This window comes from Spermophilus citellus (genome assembly GCF_964194105.1).
Source record: "Spermophilus citellus genome assembly, chromosome: 13".
Classification (NCBI taxonomy): Eukaryota; Metazoa; Chordata; class Mammalia; order Rodentia; family Sciuridae; genus Spermophilus; species Spermophilus citellus.
This window is the reverse complement of record NC_138193.1, coordinates 10,547,378-10,570,007: the sequence shown is the minus strand read 5'-3', so window position 1 is coordinate 10,570,007 and position 22,630 is coordinate 10,547,378. Positions and strand designations below refer to the sequence as shown.

General features: G+C 43.6%; 1 protein-coding gene across 1 annotated transcript in view; it reads right to left on the bottom strand.

The window, feature by feature from the left end:
- Window positions 1-22,630, bottom strand: part of VWA3B (von Willebrand factor A domain containing 3B) — a 225,563-nt gene that overhangs the window by 2,699 nt on the left and 200,234 nt on the right. The window contains exons 27-30 of the mRNA XM_081265190.1: window positions 15,629-15,734; window positions 11,212-11,336; window positions 9,879-10,016; window positions 7,377-7,477 (exon numbers count right to left, since the gene is read on the bottom strand). Of these exons, the coding sequence (XP_081121316.1) occupies window positions 7,377-7,477; window positions 9,879-10,016; window positions 11,212-11,336; window positions 15,629-15,734 (470 nt within the window). The remainder of the gene's footprint in view (window positions 1-7,376; window positions 7,478-9,878; window positions 10,017-11,211; window positions 11,337-15,628; window positions 15,735-22,630) is intronic.

The window sequence follows — 22,630 nt, the reverse complement described above, 5'->3', positions numbered from 1 at the left end:
ACTCTGATGCTCAACTCACACCCACTCTGTGGAGAGGGGAAGGGCTACCATGATCCCGACTTCCTGCTGGTGGACCTTCTCCATCAGCAAACCTGGGAAGGACCCAGGACTCAGTGGCTTTCTTTAGCTCAATCTCATATCCAAGTGGCAGTAAATTAGGTGCTATAGAGCTACAGAGCTGGTTGGGCAGGTTAAGTGTCCCTTATCTGAAATGCTTGGGACCAGATGTGTTTCAGATTTAGAATTAAAAAAAAATTTGGAAAATTTATATACATAATGAAATACCTTGGGGATAGGATCCAAGTCTCAATGCAAAATTCATTTGTGTTTCATATATACCTAATATAAGCCCAAGGTGATTTTATACCATATTTCTGATGTGCCTGCATTTTGACTGTGACCTCTCACATGAGGTTGGGTGTGGAATTTTCCACTCATAGTGTCATTTCAGTGCTCAAAAAGTTCATATTTTAGAGCATGTCATATTTTGGATAAGGGATGCTTGACCTGTAATAAGATAAATGGGCCAAACATGTGTGCATGCTCCAGCTGGGGAGGGGACAGTGTTTGTTTTCCTTGGCTCTTCAGCAGGGGCTGGTCCCACTTCCGGGAAGAAAGCACTGAGCACCCACTCTATACTCTCCTGAGGTCAAAACCCACCTCAATTGCTTGAGGACGCACCACCAGCTTGCCAGTATTCTAGCTTGCTCCCTGAGGCCCTCATTTCAACTCTGCCCTAAGTGTCTGTCAGCAAGGCTATCTCAGGACATAAAGAACAGGAAGACCTGTGAAGTAGACACCAAGCAGATGTCTGAGAAGGACCGGGAGGCCTCTGAGCTTCAACAACGAAGGGGAAGAAAATGAAGAGACAGACCATTGGCCCTGAGGGTCAGCGAATCTCTGTGATGCCTTATGTTCTCTTGTCTCAAGTGTCAGGACACCCCGGCACACTTCCTGAGAGTAGCCAATGGCATTTGCCCCGTGGATAATGTATGACGCTTGCAGACAGGATTTATTGCTGAACTTCTCATTTCTCAAGATTTTGCTTTAGGATAGGAAATGGGGCTCCTAATCTGACCAGAAAGGAGAAAAGGAGCTAATGACATACAGAGGCTTAATGACTGTTATGGTTTAGATATGAGGTGTCCCCTAAAAGCTCATGTGTGAGACAATGCAAGAATGTTCAGAGAGGAAATGATTGGGTTACAAGAGCTTTAACCCCATTGGTGCATTAGTCCCTTATAGGGATCAAGTAGGTGGTAACTGAGGGCAGATAGGGTGTGACTGGAGGAGGTAGGTCTCAGGGGGCATTGTGCCTTTGGAAGTTTATATTTCGTCCCTGTGAGGAACACTCTCTCTCTGCTTCCTGATTGTCATGTCCTGAGCTGCAATGTCCCCCACACCCTTCCGCTGCAAAGTTCTGCCTCATCCCAGACACCGAGCAATGGAGTTGACTGTCTATGGACTGAGACCTCTGAAACCTGGGGCCCCAAATAAACTTCTCCAAAATCATTCTTTCAGGTCTTTTGGTCACAGCAGTGAAAAAACTGCCTAAAATATTGATTTCAAGTGTACGTGTCCCTCCAAGGAAAAAGTTGTCAGGAGTGAGCAGGGGAGACAGAAGGAAGCGATTCATCTCGTGTCAAGTCAGAGGCATTGCTGAACCTCAAGTTTCAATCAGTGACTTGATTTCACTCTGACAGGAGGACAACGTGAGGTCATACCACATGGAGTAAAGCAGGGAGCGAAACAACGTGGGAATAACCACTTCTATTGGCACATACTCCCAAGTCCAAATGGCTACATGGAAAATTACTAAACTGCTCAAAAGAGAGAAAGCAGGAATTGGGAAGCGACCATAGACCCAGCCAAACACATCTGAGCCCTGGGAGGGTCTCCTCCTGCAGCCAAATTCACGACTAGGTCACTAAGACAGTCAAGCAACAAGACAAGAAAGTTCCTCACCATCGGGATCTCAGGACCCAACAACTTCCTCCAGGTACTTGATGGTTTTTCTGGAGCACCCAGAAAATGACTGATCTTATTTGACTCTCCTGAGATCACATGTGGAATGTTAGTAGTTTTAAAAAGAGATCATGCTCCCTCTCTAAAGAGGGTCTTCTTAAGGAGGAGCCTTGCTCAAGTCTGGCTCTGTCAAGAACCAAGGGAGGATGGATTCCAGCTCCCCTGGAGGGATTTCCAGCCAGTTACGTAACATCAGGTGTGTGGACTGGGCTCAGGACTGCCAGAACCCAAGCTGTGGACGGTCAACGCCTGCGGAGGCTGCTCCCTTCCGTGGGGAAAACTAGAAGCCAGAGCATGGAACTTACTTAGTGCTTTCCCCTGCAGCAGCCAGAGGCCACAGTCCCCTTATGTGAACAGGACCCCAGGGGAGGCAGCCAGGGAAAAGAGTCCCCTGACAAGTGAGGACAGGAGGACAGAGGATGCTAAATGGGGGGAATTTCCTCCTGTTCTGCTTGACATTTCCTGGGAGAAATTACATGGGTGTTCTCTAAATGAGGGAAGTTATGGATACGTTAGAGAATTTTTTTTTTTTTTTTTTGCTCGGAAAAGATGACTGTGATGTCACAGCATGTAGAAGAAAGTTTAGGGACACTCCTGAGGGACAGAGGAAGGGAAGGGCAGTCACTTCCCTCCACTGAGACCCACTTGGCAAAAGAGGAAATGAGCGCCAGCCTCAGTCATTTCACATTGTAGATATGGGTTTGTCAGTGATCTCCTCTGGGAACCAGTCACTGGAACGTGGCAAGAGGTGTAGCTTATTGTGCAAGCCAACCTTGCTAAGAGTCTTCAAGATCATTTCGGTGTCAGATCTTGAATCAAGAATGACAATTTGCATCAGCTTCGGCCATATTTGATCGATTTTGAACCCTTCACTCTCCAAATACTTTCATTCCTGAGTCAGAAATTGGAAGAGGGACCTGCAGGGAATATTGTCAGTCACCTACACCTGAAGGCCCCCAGGAGGAAGGAGAGGAAGGCCAGAAGACAGAGAGCTAGACATCAGGCATCCTGGTGCACACAGCTGTCTGGGGCCAAAGATCCCTGTCTTAGCTGCCCTAAATGGATGGTTTACTTGATTCAATATTTTAAAATTAAATTTAGTTAAATGATGACTTGTTGGAGATGTTACCCATAATACATTTCTTTAATGGCCCATGAAGAAAGCACCAAGATTTTTTTTAATTGGCCTCATTAAAAGATGGCACATTTATAAAGTGAGAAAGAGCCCCCAGTGAAAGACCTATCACAAGGAAATTCTAGGGTAGATACAAATAAACCCTACATCTTTATTTTTGAGCTCAGCTCTGCCAGCCTTGATTATGGAAATGGACAGATTAAGCTCTGAATTTAGCAGGCTGAATGTGACCTCTGCTTAGGAGAATTAAATTCAGACTCTCTTAACACCCAGAAAGGCAGGTAGTGTGAAAAACAGTGGAAATTACAATGGGAGAGGAGGGAGTCAGTCAATGAATACATTCATTGTGTGAAGCCCCAGAAGTGAGAGTAGAAAATTAGCAGCTAAGGGCTTTCAATAAAGCCTTGGAAACGTGGAAACAAATGCTTTTCTCAGCATAGAAAGAAATGGATTTTAATGAACAAATAGCAATTGAAAATGTTGAGTTTAGGGACAACAGCCCGCACCTGGACATATCTATTCATATTTCTTCATAATGTACTATAGTTTACATACCATATTCTTAAAAATATTTATTTTTTAGTTGTAGTTGCACATAATACCTTCATTTTATTCATCTTTATGTGGTGCCAAGGATCAAATCCAGGGCCTCGCATGTGCTAGGCAAGCACTCTACTGCTGAGCCACAACCTCAACCCCACATACCATACCTTTTGAGTGAAGTTTTGAGACTAACACAAAATCCACTATTATTTTTAAAGGAAATGTGCTGTCTAGACAAAGGATGAAGGAGTGTAGCATATATTCTCCATAATCATACTTAGGAAACATTCTCTGTGGAATTATGTAGCCCTGCAGGATCACCACTGGGTGCTGACACTAACATCTATTTGTTTTTTGAGTTGTTCTTCAAATGGTCAGTGGGCACAGCCTGTGAGTCAGATTTGGAAATTGGGCTTCAGAGGCAGATAGAATGTGGCCTTGGCCTTCAAGGACTTCACATAGTTTATTATGGTTTGGAAGTTGTTCGTTCCCCAAAGGTTCACATATGATGATGTTGAGGATGGTGGGACCTTTAAGAGGTGGGACTTAGTGGGAGGTGGTTAGGTCATTGGAGGATTGGCCCTAAAAAGAGATTAAATGTTGTTCTCATGGAGTGAGCTGGTTCTTGTGAGAGTAAGCTGTTATAAAAGAATAAGACTAGCCCCTCTCCAGTCTCTGGCTTCCTGTTTTACCCCATAATCTTTGTTATATGCACTCCCACTGGATGGTATCCACTAAGTTGTGATACAACCTTAGTGCTCTCACCAGAGGCCAAATGGATGGGGCCACCTGGTCTGAGCCTTTCAGTCTTCAAAACTGGGAGTTTAATATACCTCTTTTTCTTTATAAATTACTTAGCTTTTAGGCAGTTTGTTGTAACAACAGAAAATGGACTAAGACATGATCCAACACAAGGGAAATTTTCTTTTTTCTTTTGTTAGTGGTGATTGAACCTAGGGACACTGAGCTATACCCCAGCCCTTTAGAAAATTTTTTAATTTTGAGGCAGGATCTCACTAAGTTACCCAAGCTAATCTCAAACTTGTTGTTCTTCTGCCTCAGCCTTCTGAGTAGTTGGGATTGCAGTTATGAGCCACTATGTCTAGCTATAAAAATTTTCTTTAATGAAAACCTCTACAGGGTGCAGTAGGATCACCTTACTGGGAGGGCTGGCTGCCAGGTTACTGAAGACTAGTGGAACACCTGAGCTCAATCTTGGAATTCCCCAGGTGGCCAAGGGTGTGGAGTACCGTTCCAGGGCAGGGACATTTAGCTTACACAAAGGCACAGAGACCTGAAAAGGCATGGTGTGTGTGTGTGGTTAGTGTGCCCCGGAGGAGGATTGGTTGAGGCTGGCTAGGGACAAGTGAGGCTAGGAAGGCAGGCTGGGTCATGGCAATGAAAGGCTAAGATAGGATAAGAAGGGGCATTCAGGGAGGGGGTGGATTTTTAAGTCAGGGAATCTTAAAAGCAGATTTGCATGTGAGGAAGATTACCCAGCTCAGTTCTCGTGGACAATGCCTGGGCTTGTGGCAAAACAAGGCTGGAAGAAATGCGAGCTCCTGACCTAACACAGAGAGCTGAAAAATACCTGCAATTTGAAACCACTAAAACCTGGAGACAGATGATGGAGACTTGGGGTGTGGTGGGTGAAGAACAAGTAGCAGCAAAGATGACCGGCATATTTCTGCTAGGACCACTCCGACGGGTAGGTGGAAAGGCGAACTGAGACGAGGAAGGATGAGAGGGCAGCAGGTTTGTGGGGAACTACAATTTCGGTTTAGATGGCTCAATTTGCCATTCTGCACCCTTAAGTAGAAATACCCATTGGGTGTTTGGATACAGTGCTTTTCCCACCATGCGCCGAACACCTACTTTATGCTAGACCCAGCAAGGGACATTCCTAACCCTTCTACCACCCCTAGCCTGACAAAGGCAGGACAAAGCTCAAAGGGGAAAAGCAATCTTCCCAGAGCACGAGCCAAATGATGGTGGGTGAGCGATGGACCCAGTCTTAGTTTCCAATGTCCTTTCCCTGTAGTTAGCCACCATGAGTGTGCATTACAACCACGGGGGCACTCTCTAGAGACCCACTGAAGGTCCCCCTCTCAGGGCTTGGGGTCCTGATTCAAGAGCCCAGGGGAACAGCCTGGATTGGAGGAGACATGGCGTCCTTAGAGTAAGCAGAGTCACGGGAGCCACGTGGGTGAAGCCAGGCAGAGAGAGAGTGATGGCGAGCTTCAAGACCAGTGAGCTAGGGAAGGAGGGAGTGGCCGGCTGTCACATAGGATCCCAAGAGCAAGCTCAGTCAAGCCTGGGAAGAGCTCAATGGCTTGGCCCTGGGAGAGGTCCTGAGTAGCTCTGTGAGAACTGTTTCTGCAGAGGGTTGGGGTGAAGCTGATGCCCAAGGCGTAGGGAGGAACAGAAGGCAAGAGAGTGAGACACCAAGTCTGCTGGACTGCACAGACAGAGGCCGAGAAGGGAAGGAGGGTGCTGGACCACAGCCACGGGAGGCCTTTGTGTTGGAGTGTGTGTGTGTGTGTGTGTGTGTGTGTGTGTGTGTATTTGTGTGTGTGTGTGTGTGTGTGTGTGTATGGTAGGGGAAAGCAAACCTGTTTTTTGAAGGGTGAAGCCTTCAATGGAGAGGAACTAAGGAAAGAAATCAAAGTATCCAGGGATGATGACCCATAGAGCAAGGATCCGAGGCAGTAGGATAGGCCACTGGAACCTGATAGATCAACTTGAGATGACAGGAGGGACGCCAATTCTTCAACATCACGGGAAGAGGCAGGAATTCCCACAAAGGGCAGGCACGAGAAGGGGAGGGAGAGAATTTTTGATGGTTTCTGTAATGAAGCTGAAGGTCAGGCCATCAAGACAATAAAGGCCGGCTCCCAAAGACAGCCCGTGAACTCTAAGTAAAATTGGAAAGTGTTTCCACAGCCCTTGCGCAGAATCTACATTTATCTCTATTCATACACTTTTGACTCCAAGGTCATGGCTCTATGGCTTCAACCTTGACACCCTTCTTGGCCCCACAGACTTGGGGTTGTTTTCCCCCTGCTCTTTAGGCTATTTGTGTTAATTCCCCTGCTCTTTTCGCTATTTGTGTTAATCCACCTCCACAGCTCTTAGAAATCCCACTGTCCTCAGTGGCTCTGGAGGCTGAGGTAGGAGGATTGCAAGTTCAAAGACAGCCTCCACAATTTAGGAGGCACTAAGCAACCCTGTCTCAAAAATAAATGAAATAAAAAAGTAACATTTGTTCACCCCAAATTTGCAGCTCCTGGAAACCACCACCCCTCCCCACCCTCTCACTGTAAGCCAGGGCCAGCCCCTCACTTCTGCCTTCCAACATGGGATAGGCAGCAGGTAACTGTCCCAAGAGCCTCCTCATGAGGAGGGCTTTAATTCCTGCCCCCCCCCCAAAAAATGACGGGACCAAATGCCCTTCTGAAGGGCAGTGGAAACATGTTGAGTTTGAGATTAGAACCCAATGGAGGGCTGAGTCACAGAGAAGTATGACGTGGAAGGGACAGCTGTCACAGAGCTACATTAAGTGGGCAGGCTTCCACTCTGGTTTTCTCCCCATGTGCGAAAGCCATGGATTCCACCTACAAATAGGACAAGAGGCACAGATGAGAGCCAAGGGATGAAGGCTGGGCACACTTACCCTTTTGGATTTTCCTGAAGTGGGGGTGAAATTATATGAGAGCAAGAGAGAGCATATTTGTTTTGGCTGATCTTTATGAGTGCACTCCGAGGGCAGAATTCCTGCAACGACACCAAAAGTGTTCATTCAGTTTAAATCAGGAAAGTCCACAATTCAGAAATGATTTTATTCTACCCAACCCATTATAATAACTACCAGTCATTATCCTATTCAGGGTGACACTTAAGAGACAGCAGGTTAGATTCAGAGATTCCCTTGATAATTACTTACGGAATTAAACATTGTTGAATCGGCTCTGTCATTTCTCCATATTCTAGGTCAGTTGTCAAATCTACCCACATAAGGCATGGCGCGCACACACACACACACACACACACACACACACACACTCTTTGTATAACCACCTTCCATTCTATCTTTTTTTCAGCCTTGGCCATCTCTACAACAACTGCAGCCACCACCCTTTGGCTGAATGCCCAACTTTCAATGTTGTGGGGTCTCCAAGGATCGCTGACAGCACTGACTCCAGTGTCCTTTCCCCTGAGCATGCCTCTCTGGACTTGAGGGACGCTGTACCCTGTGGGTCAACTCCAAGGTCCCCCCCCACCTGCCCCCCGGCTCTGAAGCTCCTTCTCAAGGATCCTGGGCTAACTGCCTAATCTTGCCCCAAACCCTGGGGCATGCCTGGGGACATCTCCTCAGATGTCCTTTGATTTGCTATTCCCAGAGAACCGTGTCATTACAAGGAATGCTAGCCCCTTCTCCATCCTGCCAGACTGCTCAACTTTCTCTAACAAAATGGTTTTGCACGGACTGGTGGGAAGACACCTTCTTTTGTTAGTCGGACACAGCGCTCTGGTGTCCACTGGCTCTGACTATCTTCATCCCTTCCCTCAACCTTAAAATTGGTTTCCTTTGCCCCATCTCCTGATGGAAATACCTCATGATACAGTCAAGAATTTACTCGACATTTTAATTCTGTAGACAAAGCAGTTGGGCACAGTGCCTTAGTGTGCAAGCCATGGATCCAGATGTTTGGGTTGAAATGCCTGCTCAATCACTTACCAGATATGTGACTTCAGTTCTCTGATTCAGTTTCCTTATCTGAAAATGGGATGATAGTCCCTACCTCACAGTGTGCTGAGGATTCAGCCACTCGCAACCCAGAGAGCATTTACATCACCCTAGGCACATAGCAAGGGCTCAATAAAGTTAGCCCTGTTGTTTTGCTTTCTTCTCACCAATCTATTTCTCTTGCCAATCAATTTTTTTAGGCTTGTTAAGTGGTCCATCAGGCAATGTCAGTTTTCATTAGGAATGTCATTCATTCAAGTACTTTTAAAAAAACACCGTGAGAACCTTCTTTCCATTAGGGGCTACGTAGGAAGAGGGTATAAAGAGGAATAAGTCAGGGTTGGAAATTTGGTGAGGAAGCCAGTGTGGGAGAAGGGGTCCAGTGGGAAGTCTCAATCAGGTAAGTTTTTAGAGAAATTATATCATTAAGGAAGGATTTCTTAAACAAAACATAGAGAAGGCAATTTATACAGGAGAGGATGCATACATCTGACCATATTAAAATTTAAAGCATCTGTATAAACAGAGATCCTAAAATTAAAAGACAAGCAATAGACTAGAAAAAAGAATACCGACGTATGCATTACATCTGGAAGACAGAGAGGAACTCCACGGGTCAGACGGAAAACACAACACTTCACATATCTCTTATGTAATGAAACAGAGGCTCAGAAAGGTGAAGCAACCTGCCCAGGTCAGGTATCCACTAGAAAGCACAGCAGAGGGTTCAGTGAATCCAAGCTTTTTAAAACATAAAGCCTATGTTCTCTCCACCCAGCTCCACTTGACCTCATATTCCTGCCATTCCCAGGGCTGGGGTTTCCTAGGCAGGGATAAGGGGGTGATATTCCTTGATGAGGGATGAAGGAAGAGGGGCATCCCTGCCTCTGACCCCCGCACTTTGGGATGCCTGTGGTTCACCAAGAGGGAGCCGTCCAGGAGAACCCCGCAAGAAATGCAGGGTTGGAGCTCAGGGTGAGAGCAGGGGCTACCATGCCTGGCCCAGAGAAGGTGTCCAAAGATCAAGGCTTATCCCAAGAGACAGGCCATGAGGTAGCAAAGGAGGACAGGGCTGGGAGAAGCTTGGGAGATGCCCGAATCTGCAGGGCTTGCAGAGGAGAACAAGGTCGGAGGAGGAGGACGGGGAGGGGGGAGATAATGACACCCCAAGAACCCAGAGTGAGCCCGTCCAGCTGTCAAATGCAGAACAGAGTCTGGCCAGAGTCAAAAGATCATTCAGCGCAGGAGCAGGGTGGTCATGATTACCCCAGTGGGAACAGAGCTTTCCTGCCAGAATCCAAACCCAGGGTGTGTCTAGGCAGAGACTTTCCCGGAAACATCTGGCTAAGCCAGAAAAGGGTGAGGGGACGCCCAGGGTAAGGCCACTTTCTAGCAGGACAGTGATTTTCTAAACCACAGTCTACTTACTCTACGGTTGTTACACTTTAAAACTGTGTAGAATTTTTCTGAGTTTGAGTCTGGATTTGGAAGTGCTGTGACAATGGCAGGGACATAGAAGTCAAATCCTTTGGGGATCACAATTTTGGCAAACACGTAATCTCCAACCTGTGGAGGAGAACAGATATCAGAGCAGATACTGTTTACAGATCTCACAGACAATGTTGATAGAAACTTGTGTCAAAATACCCCGCACGACTGGGAAGTACTGGGGCTAAAATTCAAATACCTCCTTTTCTTTTTCCTGTTAAGAATGCATTCCAGAATTCTCTGGATTCATTGGTGAGGCACACCTGGTCAGTTTATGGTCAGTTTGGGGAAGCCCCATTTTGGTAGGACTTTGCCAACTGACAAAGGTCCAGAGGACAGCCAGGAGGATGGTGGGAGTTCTGGAAACCACATGTTATGAGATTTGTTGAAGGAACCTGTTTGGGGTGCTTGACTTAAGAAATACACTTGGTGTGTCCTCGCATATCAGAAGAGCTGCCACTCAAAGCAAAGGAGCAGGTTTGGTCCATGTGGCTCCCAAGTGCACACTTGGAAGGCATGGATAAAAGTTCCACAGGTCACCTTCAGCAGAAAGGGAACTTTGCAAAGGAGCACACAGACTGCTGGGCACTGACCAGTCATCAGGGGCAAAGTGCCTTGAGTGCACCATGGGTTTGGCCAGGGACATAGGAACAGCATAAGGTGAAATGCTCTACTTCCTCCTGGCTCATATGATGCAAGAAATTGCACTTTGCAAGGCCTCCCCTTACCTTGGCCTCGGTGCCAGGACAGTGGCAGGAGGATGGGCCAGACACAGTATAGCCTTTACGAATTGATGAGCAGATGAGAGCACATTAGTCTGACTCATCTGTGGAATGCACACTGGGGGCCACTGTGCATTACATCACAGTCTGATGTCAACTGACTACAATGTTAAGGAAGCACTGTCTCCTTCCTTGATATTACATTCAATATAATGTCATCTTTTGCAGTTAGAGTGTCAAGAGCCACAGCGACTCCCTTCCCCCATCTATCTATCGTCTTGTCAATCGACAAGAGCCACAAGGTGCAATGTAAGTCAATCTGCACAGTCCTGAGCTACATCAGTGGGAGCTGGCAGGTCAGAGTCACTAGCAAAGAAACTGCCAGGTGACAGGTTCTAGAAACAGAGGCCGCTGCTCTTCCCGCCCAAACTTAAGCTCCCTGCCGGAGCCCATCTGGAATCAGCAAAGTGCTAAACAGTGCCTTGCTATCTTCTGTTATCTTACACTGCATGGATGGTGGGAAGGGTCCCAGGACAGAATGGAGCAGGTACCTGCAGCAGCGGGCAGGGCATGGCGCCTCCGATGGGAGTGATGAAGGAGGTGGGAACGACCTTGGTGTCTCCATACTTGAAGCCCACCAGTGCGTGGGTGGGGTTCAAGCACTTCTTCACAATCCCTGGAAGGAATCAAAGGCGGCATAGATATAAAGACAAGAGTGCCACCCAGTCACAGCACCTGGCTGCTTTAATCAGCATAGCCCTTTGATTTCTCTAGAAAATAATGTGAACGTGGTCTACCCGGCTGCGCCTTGTGGAGTGGCAAAGCGCACGCTCTGGGCTGGAGCTGGGAGACTGCAGGAGGCCTGTTCGTCGGTCGGTCACCACAAGCTGCCTTCCAGCGGTGGGACGCTAGCCCCAGAGACCATCTTCCCTCTGGACACCCCCTATTGCCCCATTCCCTTACTTATTTATTTTAGCCCTGTTTTCTTCTCCAAAGATAGAAAAAAGGTGTTACTAAATTGTGAAAGTATAAAGGAAACATGAACTCCACCTGAATCAGCTTCTCATCTGGTGTTAGAAAAATGAGAAGGTAACAAGGTGGAGAAGCTGGGATGGAGGCTGTGTGTCCCATGAAGCTGACATTACTTTTCTCTTCCATATAAAACATCTGCTTATCTTTGCTGTAGATCATTTGCATGTAGACTTTGTGTTCTCACGACTTCTCCTTCTCCTTCTCCTTCTTCTTTGTTTTCTTCTTCTTTTTTGGTACCAGGAATTGAACTCAAGAGCCCTCAATCACTGAGCCACATCCCCGGCCCTATTTTGTATTTTATGTAGAGACAGGACAGGTCACACTGCGTTGCTTAGCGCCTTGCTAAATTGCTAAGACCGGCTTTGAATTTGTGATCCTCCTGCCTCAGCCTCTTGAGCACTGGGATTTACAGCCGTGTACCATTGTACCCGGCTCATGACGTCTTTTCAGTTCCTTCAATTCTGTTTCTTTCTTTCTATAATATCAGTACATGTGGGTAAGTTTCTCACAATTATCTTCAAGACCAGCCTCACCAGGCTCCCCTGCTAGCTATATCTTGGGAGAGCTGGAGGACTCAGGGTTGGCCTCAGTCTCCATCTTATTAAGGAATTGCTACCAATTCTTGTGTTAGGACCAAGTTCAGCTCCAAGTTTGGGCCTCCCTTACCTGCACTCTCTCTCTCTCTACCCCCAATGCCAGAGAGCTGAGACTATGTCTCTTGGCTCTGAAATCCATCTGAGGACTGATTTCAAGGAGCAAGCAGAAGAACCTCCAGGCTTCTGGTCTTCCTTCTGGGGGAGGCCGTCTGGCCTAGGCATCTTCCTGGGTAGGAGTCAGCCTCTTAGCTCAGCCAGGAGCTGTCCTGTCGTTGGCTGGGGGAAGGGGAACACACCTCCATTGAGCTTCCCAGCAAACATGCTGTCCATGCCCAGCGGTCAGAGGATTGGTGAAACAGTCTAGGCAGTCAGTGTAAGTTGGTTCTTGGGTGAAAGGTGCATGCGTAGTTCTCCATCTTTTTTCCAAACAGGAGTCTCAGGCTGGAGAGTCCTGGCCATCTCCGCTTCAATTCCACCCACACTCCCTTGTCATAGCCTCTTCCTTTAGTCTGGCGAGTCCCTTTGCCTGTGACTTCCGTTAAGCTGTGAATGTGACAACAGCTGCCTGCGCTCCAGAGAGTACTGCAGTGGCTGGATCTCCTCAGAGGGGCTCTCAGTGGACACTAGACGGACTCTTCCCACACAATGAACAGCGTGCTGTGCGCTGCCACCCTTAATCTAGGCGACGATCTCACAAAGGCTGTGGTAGGTTTTAACTCCAGTTGTAAAGGCAGGGAAGCTGAGGCAGAGGGAAACTGGGGAACCCTCCGTCATAGGGCGAGAAGAGGGAAGGGGCCCAATCGGAATAAACCAAAGCTCAGGGTCTTCTGATGTAGACATCACACATGCCCCTGTTTTCTTCCATTGTAACTTGTCCTGTGGCATCAAACAGAAATCCCCGAGCTTCCCCAAGTGAGGCACTTCTTGCCAGTGATTGACGAGGAGCGAGCCCCAGTCCCACCAGCCACGATCGGATGCGGTGTTGAAAGGCGTCTTGCCTGTCAGCCAGACAAGCCCTGACCACTTCCACTCTGTACCAGGGAGTCGTTCCTCATCTAGGCAGTCCACCCCGACCACCCCTGGAACATGGAACTCTCCTGTGAGTCCCTGCCCATGCCCTGGAGGGTGGCAGCAATAGCCAGCCGGCCCAGCTCTGTTCCAGTGTGACCTGGCCTCTAGGAAGGGGCACCCAGATCCGGCAGGTGCAATGCTGCCTTGGGCTGAGGGCGCATTTTCAAGCAGCTGTTCTTCACTGAATGTGTTTACGAGGTTTGGAGTAACAGCTTCCAGAAAGGGGTTCACCAGTGGGTGCCATGTTTGTGCCCTACATCACTCTGTTGTCCTTCTCTTTTGCAGGAGGGAAAGTAGCAACTCACAGTGACCAGGTGGACTAATGAGGGCAGATGGACATCATGTGCCTTCAGATGCAATGTCACCTGAATAAGGTCACTCAGGTAACATTCTGACCAAGAACATACACACTGAATCCAATCTAGTCCAAATTGAGGAACATGTCATGAAATAATTGGCCTTACTCTTCAGTAACGTCACTATCATCATGAGTGACAGAAAAAGCTAAATAATGACTCTAGATTAAAGAGGACTAAAGAGATATGTTAACTAAATGCAATATGGGATTCTGGATTGGATTTGCACTGAGAAAAAAATGACATAAAAGCCATTATTGGGAGAGTTAGTGAAGTCAAAATCTGTAGATTAAAGGACTATAATAGTGTTAAATTTCCTTGTACTTGAGAAACATATACTGATGTATCAATGGCAAAGGGGCATGATAAGTGTTGCCCAACCTCTAATAGTTCAGCATGAATGATATGTGGGTGTAATGTGTACGTGTGGAGGGGAAAGAGAGATGAAACAGAGAGAATAAATAAAAGTATGTGATTAAATGTGATCAAATGTTAAAAATTTGTAAATCTAGGTAAAGCACACACAGGAGTTCTCTGTATTTTTTCTTGCAACTATTTTATATAAGCTTGAAATTATTTTCTATAAAAACTAACTCTATCAAGGTAGAGTTGAAATTTCCCATTAAAGATTACTTGACTTTGGAGAGGAGAGCACACAAAAAGTAAGTTCATCCAGCTCTCCCACACACTGTCATTTAATTTGGCAGTCAGTGTTTTCTAACTAGTCATTGATCAAAATTACTAGTTATATGACTAAATTCAAATATTTTACCCCAACTTATTTAAATTTGATCACAGCTGCAAATTTAAAATTCCCAATTAGCCAGATCCCATGCAGCTATTAAGAGCAAATGATCTCTAATTACACATTTTAAAAAAATTGCCAACATGTGGGGTGCAGTGTCACACGCTGTCATCCCAGACACTTTCGAGGCTGAGTCAGGAGGAATGCAAGTTCAAGGCCAGCCTGGGCAACTTAGCAAGACCCTATCTTAAAATAAAAAAGGACTAGGGGACTAAGAGACAGAGACCCTTGGGTTCAATCTCTAGTTTCACACACACACACAAAGATTAAATAAAATAAGATAAACTGCCAGTGTGACCTTTGGTTTTGCATGTGACTGTGGTCTTAGCGGGTCTCTCTGACCCTCTTAGTAGGTCTTTCACACCCCCACCCACTGCTGGGCTGCAGTTGCTCATTTCTTTCAGGAACCACATCCGCACAGGAAAGCTGGGCAGACCCCTAAGGTGCAGCCACACCGGCTGCTGGCTCCTCCCCCAGCTCCCCCAGCTCCTCCCCTAGCTTCCTCCTCCGCTCTAGCTTGCTCTTTCCCCAACTCTCCATGCTTGCTCCAGCCTCCAGACTTCGAGCTGCCCTTGCCTCCTCTTAGAACTGTCTTCCCCAGGTGATTTCACGGCGTGCCCTCCTCCTTTGAGTCCTTATCCTGTGTCACCTTCCCCAAGAGCTCTTCGGTATGCAGGGCTAAGCACATATTTAGAACCGCGACCTTCACCTTGACACTCTCCACCCCCCTGTGGCCTGATTTTTCTCTGCAGGCACTGTATCTTGACATGCAACCCGCCTGTACTTGTTCCGTTGCTTGTCTGTCTCCCACCATAAGATATAAATAACCTCCAGAAAGGCAAGAATTTTCATGTGTTTGCTTACCGTATCAGACCAGCACTTTCAGAATATTGCGCAATAGAACATAGTAGGTATATAATAAAAATATGTTTGCTAAGCAAATGAGAGTTAAAATAAATAAACTTTTCTGGCTATCCCCGCCCCACCCCAATGTGATGAGAAAACCTATCACTGTTTCACTTAAGAATACCTTAGTGGTCTCTAGTGCCAAATTATTTAACAAAAGAGTCTCACAAAAAATAAATAAATAAGTAAAAAGCAAGCCTACCTGGAAAATAAAAGCCATTTTCATCACATCTTGCAATAACCTTCTGGCCTTTCAGGGGATCTACTTTTTTTGGTTTGGTTTTCTTTGTAGGATTTCCTTGAGGTTTCTGTTGTTGAAAAAGACCAACAGTAGTCATTAAAGAGAAAAAGTCAGTATAGAGAGTGAAAATCCTAAGTCTCACGTCACCTGGGATTCTTTCCTGAGCACAGCACTATTGAAGAATTACCAAACCTACATAAGCTATATACTCACTTTGGAATACCTTCTGTTCTATATTAATTTTAAATCACCCTCTTGGGAAGTGTACTATCTATCTTCCCCAATATCTATACTTAGCTCCAGGAGAAAGGAGAATTGACTAACCAACTGAAGAAAAGGGAAATACAGAAAAAAATCATTATATGCAACTAGAATTCCAGAAAATCTATGATAGTCTTAAAGCTGGGGACCAAAGACTACCTAGAAACAGGGCTCGTACCATCACCTTCGTAGAATTGTGGGAGGTGAATGGGTTCTTTAACAGAAAAGTCAATCATCAGTTAGCAACTTGGAGACAAGCATGAAAGCACAGTGATTAGAAATATAATACCTCATCCCACCCCTTCAGGACAATGAAAAACTCTTATAAATCACCTACACACAAAGAGGAAAGAAATGCATGGGTTGAGATTGGCTAATGAATGGATTGCCCTTGTTCTCATAGCTCCTGGTGGGGTAAGCGTGGATACTAGAAGGAATAGGATGTCCTTTCAATGTCCCTAGAGAAAGGAACTTTCCACCTGGTATTCTAAACCCCAGAAAGCTGTCAATCAAATTAAATGACAAGGTAAAGATATTGCTAGTCATGCCCGTAAGCACAAACTCCCTCCCATTCATCCTACGTTAGTAAGTTATTTGAAAATGTACTCCAGCAAAATGAAGGCATGAAGAAAGAGAAACACAAAATCCAGGAAGTGGTAGGATTCATCCCAAGGGAACAGGAAAAGGAAATCTCAGAATGATAGCTTTCTGCAGGTCATAGACATCAGGAAGTCTCCCAGGAAAAAGAGGACATAGAAATCCTAGAAAAACACACATACATCTATAAAAGCATGCCTGTCTATCTATCTAAAATAAACAGAAAGTAATGACTCAAACATAAGCAAAATTGTGGCATCATTTTGAATACTAAGGGATAAAAGGTAAAGAAATTTATTTTCTTGATGCTGTTAACAGTCTTTAATTGGTTGACATATCAAATAAGACTTCAAGAGGGCCATGTACCACTAAACTGTGATTTGTACCAGTTTTGAACAACAGTTATGCATATATCATAATGATGCAAACACTGTTTAATGGTTTTTAAAACAACCTTAAAGTTTACAGTGAGCCTTTGGGAAGAGCATAATACTGACAATACCCTGGTCTAAATGTAGCTCTTGGAAGGTGGAATTGAAAGAAGAAAAAAAAAATCACTGGCATCAAGATCTCTACCATGTGGATTCAGGAATTGAAGATTATGAAACTTAATGAATCTAAAAAGAAAGGCTTAAATATATTAAGTAAAACATTGCAAATACAACTAACAATGTTGGGAAAGGGACTGGCAAGGGTTTTTTTCATACAGAGGCATAAAATATTGTTTAAATATCATTAATCATGAAATAGAGGCATAAAAAGAGTTTGAAGAGAAGAACTAAAAACAAATATGGCATAGAAGTTGCTTCTGGGAAGTAGGATTGAGACGGCAGGGACACTGTTATCATTAGCAAGAGCTCTTCTATGCATTTGAGTTGTTATGAAATAAATACTATGATAAAAATTAAAAATTAATCTGGAAGTCTCAGAGAGGAAATAGCTGGAGGAGATGATGCCTTTCTTCTCTCTATGAATGAATCAAATTCCAGGACTTACTCATGAAGTGCACACGTGCAGGAAAGACTCAAAGCAACAAGGCCCAGGATTCAAGAATTAAGCTAAAGTTTATACCACTGTCCAAGTCCCAGACTGACAGAATGAACCCCGAATAAGGCAAGCATGGGGTGGACTAAAAGGAAACAGCACCCAGCTTTTTAAAACGGAAATGACATGGGAACCACTACTATGGAACTCTAACCCTAACCAAGTTAGATGGAAACAAACAAACTAACTCAGCCTTCTTCAGAAAACTGAAATCTAGGCTCTTAAAACACAGTATCAAAAAGTCCACCGTACATTTAGAAACATAGAAAAAAGCAAGAAAATTTGAGCAATTCTCAAGGTAAAAGGCAACCCAAAGATCCCAACACTGAGATGACCCAGATGTTGGAATAACTGATAAATCAGTTATAAGTGAGCTGGTCCAGGAAGGGTTTATAATCATCAATTATAAACACAGTCCAGGATGGAAAAGTAAATACTCTTGAAATGTATTTATTTAGTTTTTTCTAATGAAGAAATAGAAAGTATAAAAAATGGAAACTTTGGAAGTAAAAAACATATAATATCAGGATAAATATCTACTGAGTAGCAGAACTGATGTAACAGAGAAAAGAGACAATGTACTTAAGACAGATCAATAGAAGTGTTTAATTTTGAAGGACATAGAGGAAAGAAGAAGAAGAAAAAAACAGTATCCTTTTTCTGTTCCAGATAAACCCTCATGGGCCAGCTCACTTATAACTTTTCTGTGAAGACTTCACCCCCCAGGAAATTTCAGAAACAGCAAAAGAAAGACTGCTTTGTTGCTATCAAAAGTTCTATTTTCTATGTTTGATGACTGATCGTTAATAGAAAGACTCAATGTCCACTAACCCGCCCCTCCCCCACAAAATTCCACAAAGCCTTCATTTTATCATCCAGAATAGTAATTATTTCTAATTCCCAATCAAGTTGAGTACTAATGTCCTTGTAAACTATACTAAAAATTAATTGCTAGAGAAATGAAATAGTGTAGGCTTATAGAAAGTTTAGGTTCTGGATTTTTAAAAATCTATTCAAGAAATCTGAAAATCAAATAGTAATAAATGAGTTGGGAAAAAAAGCAAGAATTCAAAGCACTTCATAACCAGTAATGTTTTTATTATATTTTCCCTCTAGTGGCCTGATCTCCAGGTAGCCAGAATTGGGCACCAGGTGCAGACAGCTTTAGAAATCCTCTAGTTCTGGTTTAAGGGGACTCCTAATACTTGCAGAAGATGAAGAAATTCTTCTCTCCTTTTAACCCAATTTTGTACCCTAGTCCCCAAAACCCATCCTGTGGTAATGTTGGCAACATGAGCCCAGAGGAACCAGAACTCTGAAGGAGGGAAATCTGGTTTGAATAATGCCACTGTGGTCCAAAGAAAGTGGAATCAGTCCATAGATACAAGTAAAATAAGTAGAAGCATGACACTGATCTCTGGGTAAAAGAAAACAAAAATATACTCAGATATTTTGGCTGGAGAACTGAACAGAGGAGCCCCTTGGAACCACAAAAACTGGAAGATCCATAGATTAGAAAAAGGCAGGTAAAGCATTATCCCAATAAAAAAGAGAGAGAGAGACAGAGATATCACAAGATAAGGAAACTACAGACCTATATATTTCATGAATCCCCAAGATAATATTAGCAAATAAACCCAGCAACATATAAGAAGGATTCTACACATTGGCCAAGTAGGATTTACACCAGGAATGCAAAGATGGTTTAAAATCATGTTAATAGAACAATGAATATCAACTAATGTAATGCACCATCTTAACAGAATAAGCCATAAAACCATATGATAATTTCAATGCACGAAGAAGGAAAATTTATCCAAACCCAGCATTTTTTATGACAAAAACTCCCAACAATTCAAGAGTAGAAGGTAAGGAACACTTTAAGCTTGATAAAAGGCATCTATGAAAAGCCTACAGCAAATATCATAATGGTGAGAAACATCCCCTGAAGATTGGAAAAATGGAAAGTCACTTTTGCTACTTCTATTCAACACTGTACTTGAGGTTCTAACCAGTATAATCAGGCAAGAAAAAAAAATCCAGATTGAAAAGGAACAAGTAAAGCTAGGTATATTTGTTTATAAATTATATAATCTATATTTGGAAAATTCTAGGGAATTCACCTCAAAATTACTTGAATTAATGACAAGTTCAGCAAGGTATCATGCTATAAGATAAATAAAAATTAGTTTTTCTATATACTAGAAATAAATAATCCAAACATGAGATTAAGAAAAATTTCATTTATATTAGCATTCAAACAGATACATTTAGGAATGAATTTATAAAATTAAGTGAAAGACCTATACACTGTAAACTATAAAACATCAGAGTGGAGTGACATACCATGTTCATGGATCAAAGTTGATGTTATTAAGAGAGCCATTTGACTTCAATTGCCCTATAGATTCAATTTAATTCATGTCAAAATCCTAGTATGTTTGTCTTTGTTGTTGTTCAGAAATTTGGAAGGTGACCTAAAATTTACACATAAATTCAGAGGACCCAGACATGCCAAAACAATTCTGAGAAGGAACAAATTTGGAGATCTTACACTTCTTGATTTCAAAACTTACTATGAAGCTACACTTAACCATGAAAGTATGGTACTGATGTAAGAATAGTCATGTGCCAAAAAGGAACAGTATTGAGAGTCTATTAATAAATCCTTATATATTTTTGGCCAACTGATTTTTAACACTTTGGAAAAAGCTTGATACTTTCTTGAAAAAAATAAACTTACCATATAACCAATAAATACTACTATTAGGTATAAATACAAAAGAAATGAAAACTTATAACCATACAAAGATTTATGTGCAAGTTCATATCAGCATGGTCCATAATAATAAAAAGATGGAAATAATTCAACTATCCATTAATTGGGGAATAGATGAACAAATGTGGTATACAATAGAATATAATGCAGCCATTGATATGTGAAATATGCAGAAAAGGCAAATTTATAGAGACAGAAGTTGATTAGTGGTTACCTGGAGCTGTGGGTGGAACAGAGATTGATAGCACATGGGAATGAGGGATCTTTTGGGGATGAGGATAATGTGGTAAAACTGGATTTGGGGTGGTGGCTGACAACTCTGATGATTTTATTAAAACCACTGAATTGGGCTGGGGTTGTGGCTCAGTGGTAGAACACTTGCCTAGCATGTGTGAGGAACTGGGTTTGATCCTCAGCACCACATACAAATAAATAAAAATAAAGGTATTGCATTCATTTACAGTTTTAAAAAAACATTGTATTGAAAGACAAAATTTTATGACCAGTGATCATACTTCTACAAATCTAGGCTTTTGATTTTGTTTATTTAAGTCAGTTTTTTTTTTTTTTTTTTTTTTTTTTTTTTTGTACCAGGGATTGAATCCAGACGGTGCTTAACCACCAAGTCACATCTCCAGCCCATTTTTTATTTTTTATTTGAGACAGAGTCTTGCTAAATTGCTTAGGGCCTTGCTAAGTTGCCGAGGCTGGCTTTGAACTTGGGATCCTCCTGCTTCAGCCTAAATCTGATTTTACTTTTAAAGGAAAATATAAGTGGCTACTTATTTCTGATCGATCTATGTGACTGCTCATGGCATTTTGCATCTAGCGGGCTGAATAAATAAGAAGAGACATTTTTTACTCTATATTGAGTCGCATCCCCAGCCTTGAATATCCTTTTAAATCAAAAGTTAAAACGAATAAGCCTTTCCCTCCAAATTGCCATGTCACAGAAACAGGGGTTTCCCATCCTAGATTTTTATCTATTTTTTTCTTTACCATTACCTTACTAATTATTGAGTTTTTAAAAGAAATTAGTCCTCCATCTCAAGAGTACCCAGCAAGATCATTCTGCAGATTCTCCTCTTTGCAGACTATCAAATGCTCATTTTCTCCATGACACAAAGCCCAACATAAAGTATTTCCATAGGCATTTTGATGCCACTTTTAGCAGTACTACAGCTGAATAACCACAGCTATGTATTTGCAGTGTTATAGTTATATCATAAATAAAGTATTCAATGCATACTTTATGAGTTCATCTGCAGGCCCCCACTTAAGGAAGTCTCTAATTTATGAGGCAATTGACTATAAAAATTTAAATAACTTCAGGCAGTCTCAAAACCACTTGCCACTGGATCATTATTCATGTTTGATATAATTTGGGTTCTGGTAATAAGTGGGCTCATTTCCATGGTGCCCTGACGTGCCTGTGACAGGGCTCTGCTGTAGCCATCCATCACTGGAATCTGTTTGGAGATGCTTTTCAGGTTCATTAGCGGAAGTGAGAGTCTGGTTTATTTCCTCAGAGATGAAGATTCAGATCCAGGTTCTCAGAAGTGAAGAATTAGTAAGCTGAGGGGTGAAGATCTTTGACTTGTGGAATATTTTCAAGTTTTCAGACTTCCATTGCTGGTAGTCTCTGAAGCCAAATATGTATGAAGAACACTGTTCTTCGTCTGTGGTATTCCCAACTGGTCAGATTTTGCTTGGGTTCTTCCCAAGCCTGGAATTTGTCTCTTTTCTGAGGCAATCAGTATGTCACCAGTGGTGGATGGGGGTTGCTAGCTGCTTATTTTGGGGCTTTTATCAAGAGGGAAAATCCTAACCTCCTTTCTCCCTGTTGAAGATTGAGAAGGACCTACTGCAGTCTGAAAATGGCCTCAAGGGACAGGAGAAATGACACATTGCTGCCAAGCTGGCTGTGCGAGTTTGGGCAGTATCTTTTCAAATCTTCCCAGGTTTTTTTTTCATCCCTGCAATATGCAAATGAGCAGACAAACTAAAGAATCTCTGGCTTCCTCTGATTCCATCTTTCTGTCCAGGAGGCACTGAATCTGCAGTTAGGCCATCTCTACAAAAGGCACAGGGAAGCAGGAAGGCCACCCTCGTTTGCAGTTTCTACAAAGCGTGGGGAAAACATGGGCCAGAACTCTGCACACAAGCAGCACAGACTTCCCATCCTCCCAAGAGAGGCCCACGCCAAAATTTCCTCCCACCAGCAACTCAATGAGAGAGTCCATGTGGTCTCCAGTGAGATCATTTAGAATCTAGAACATGCC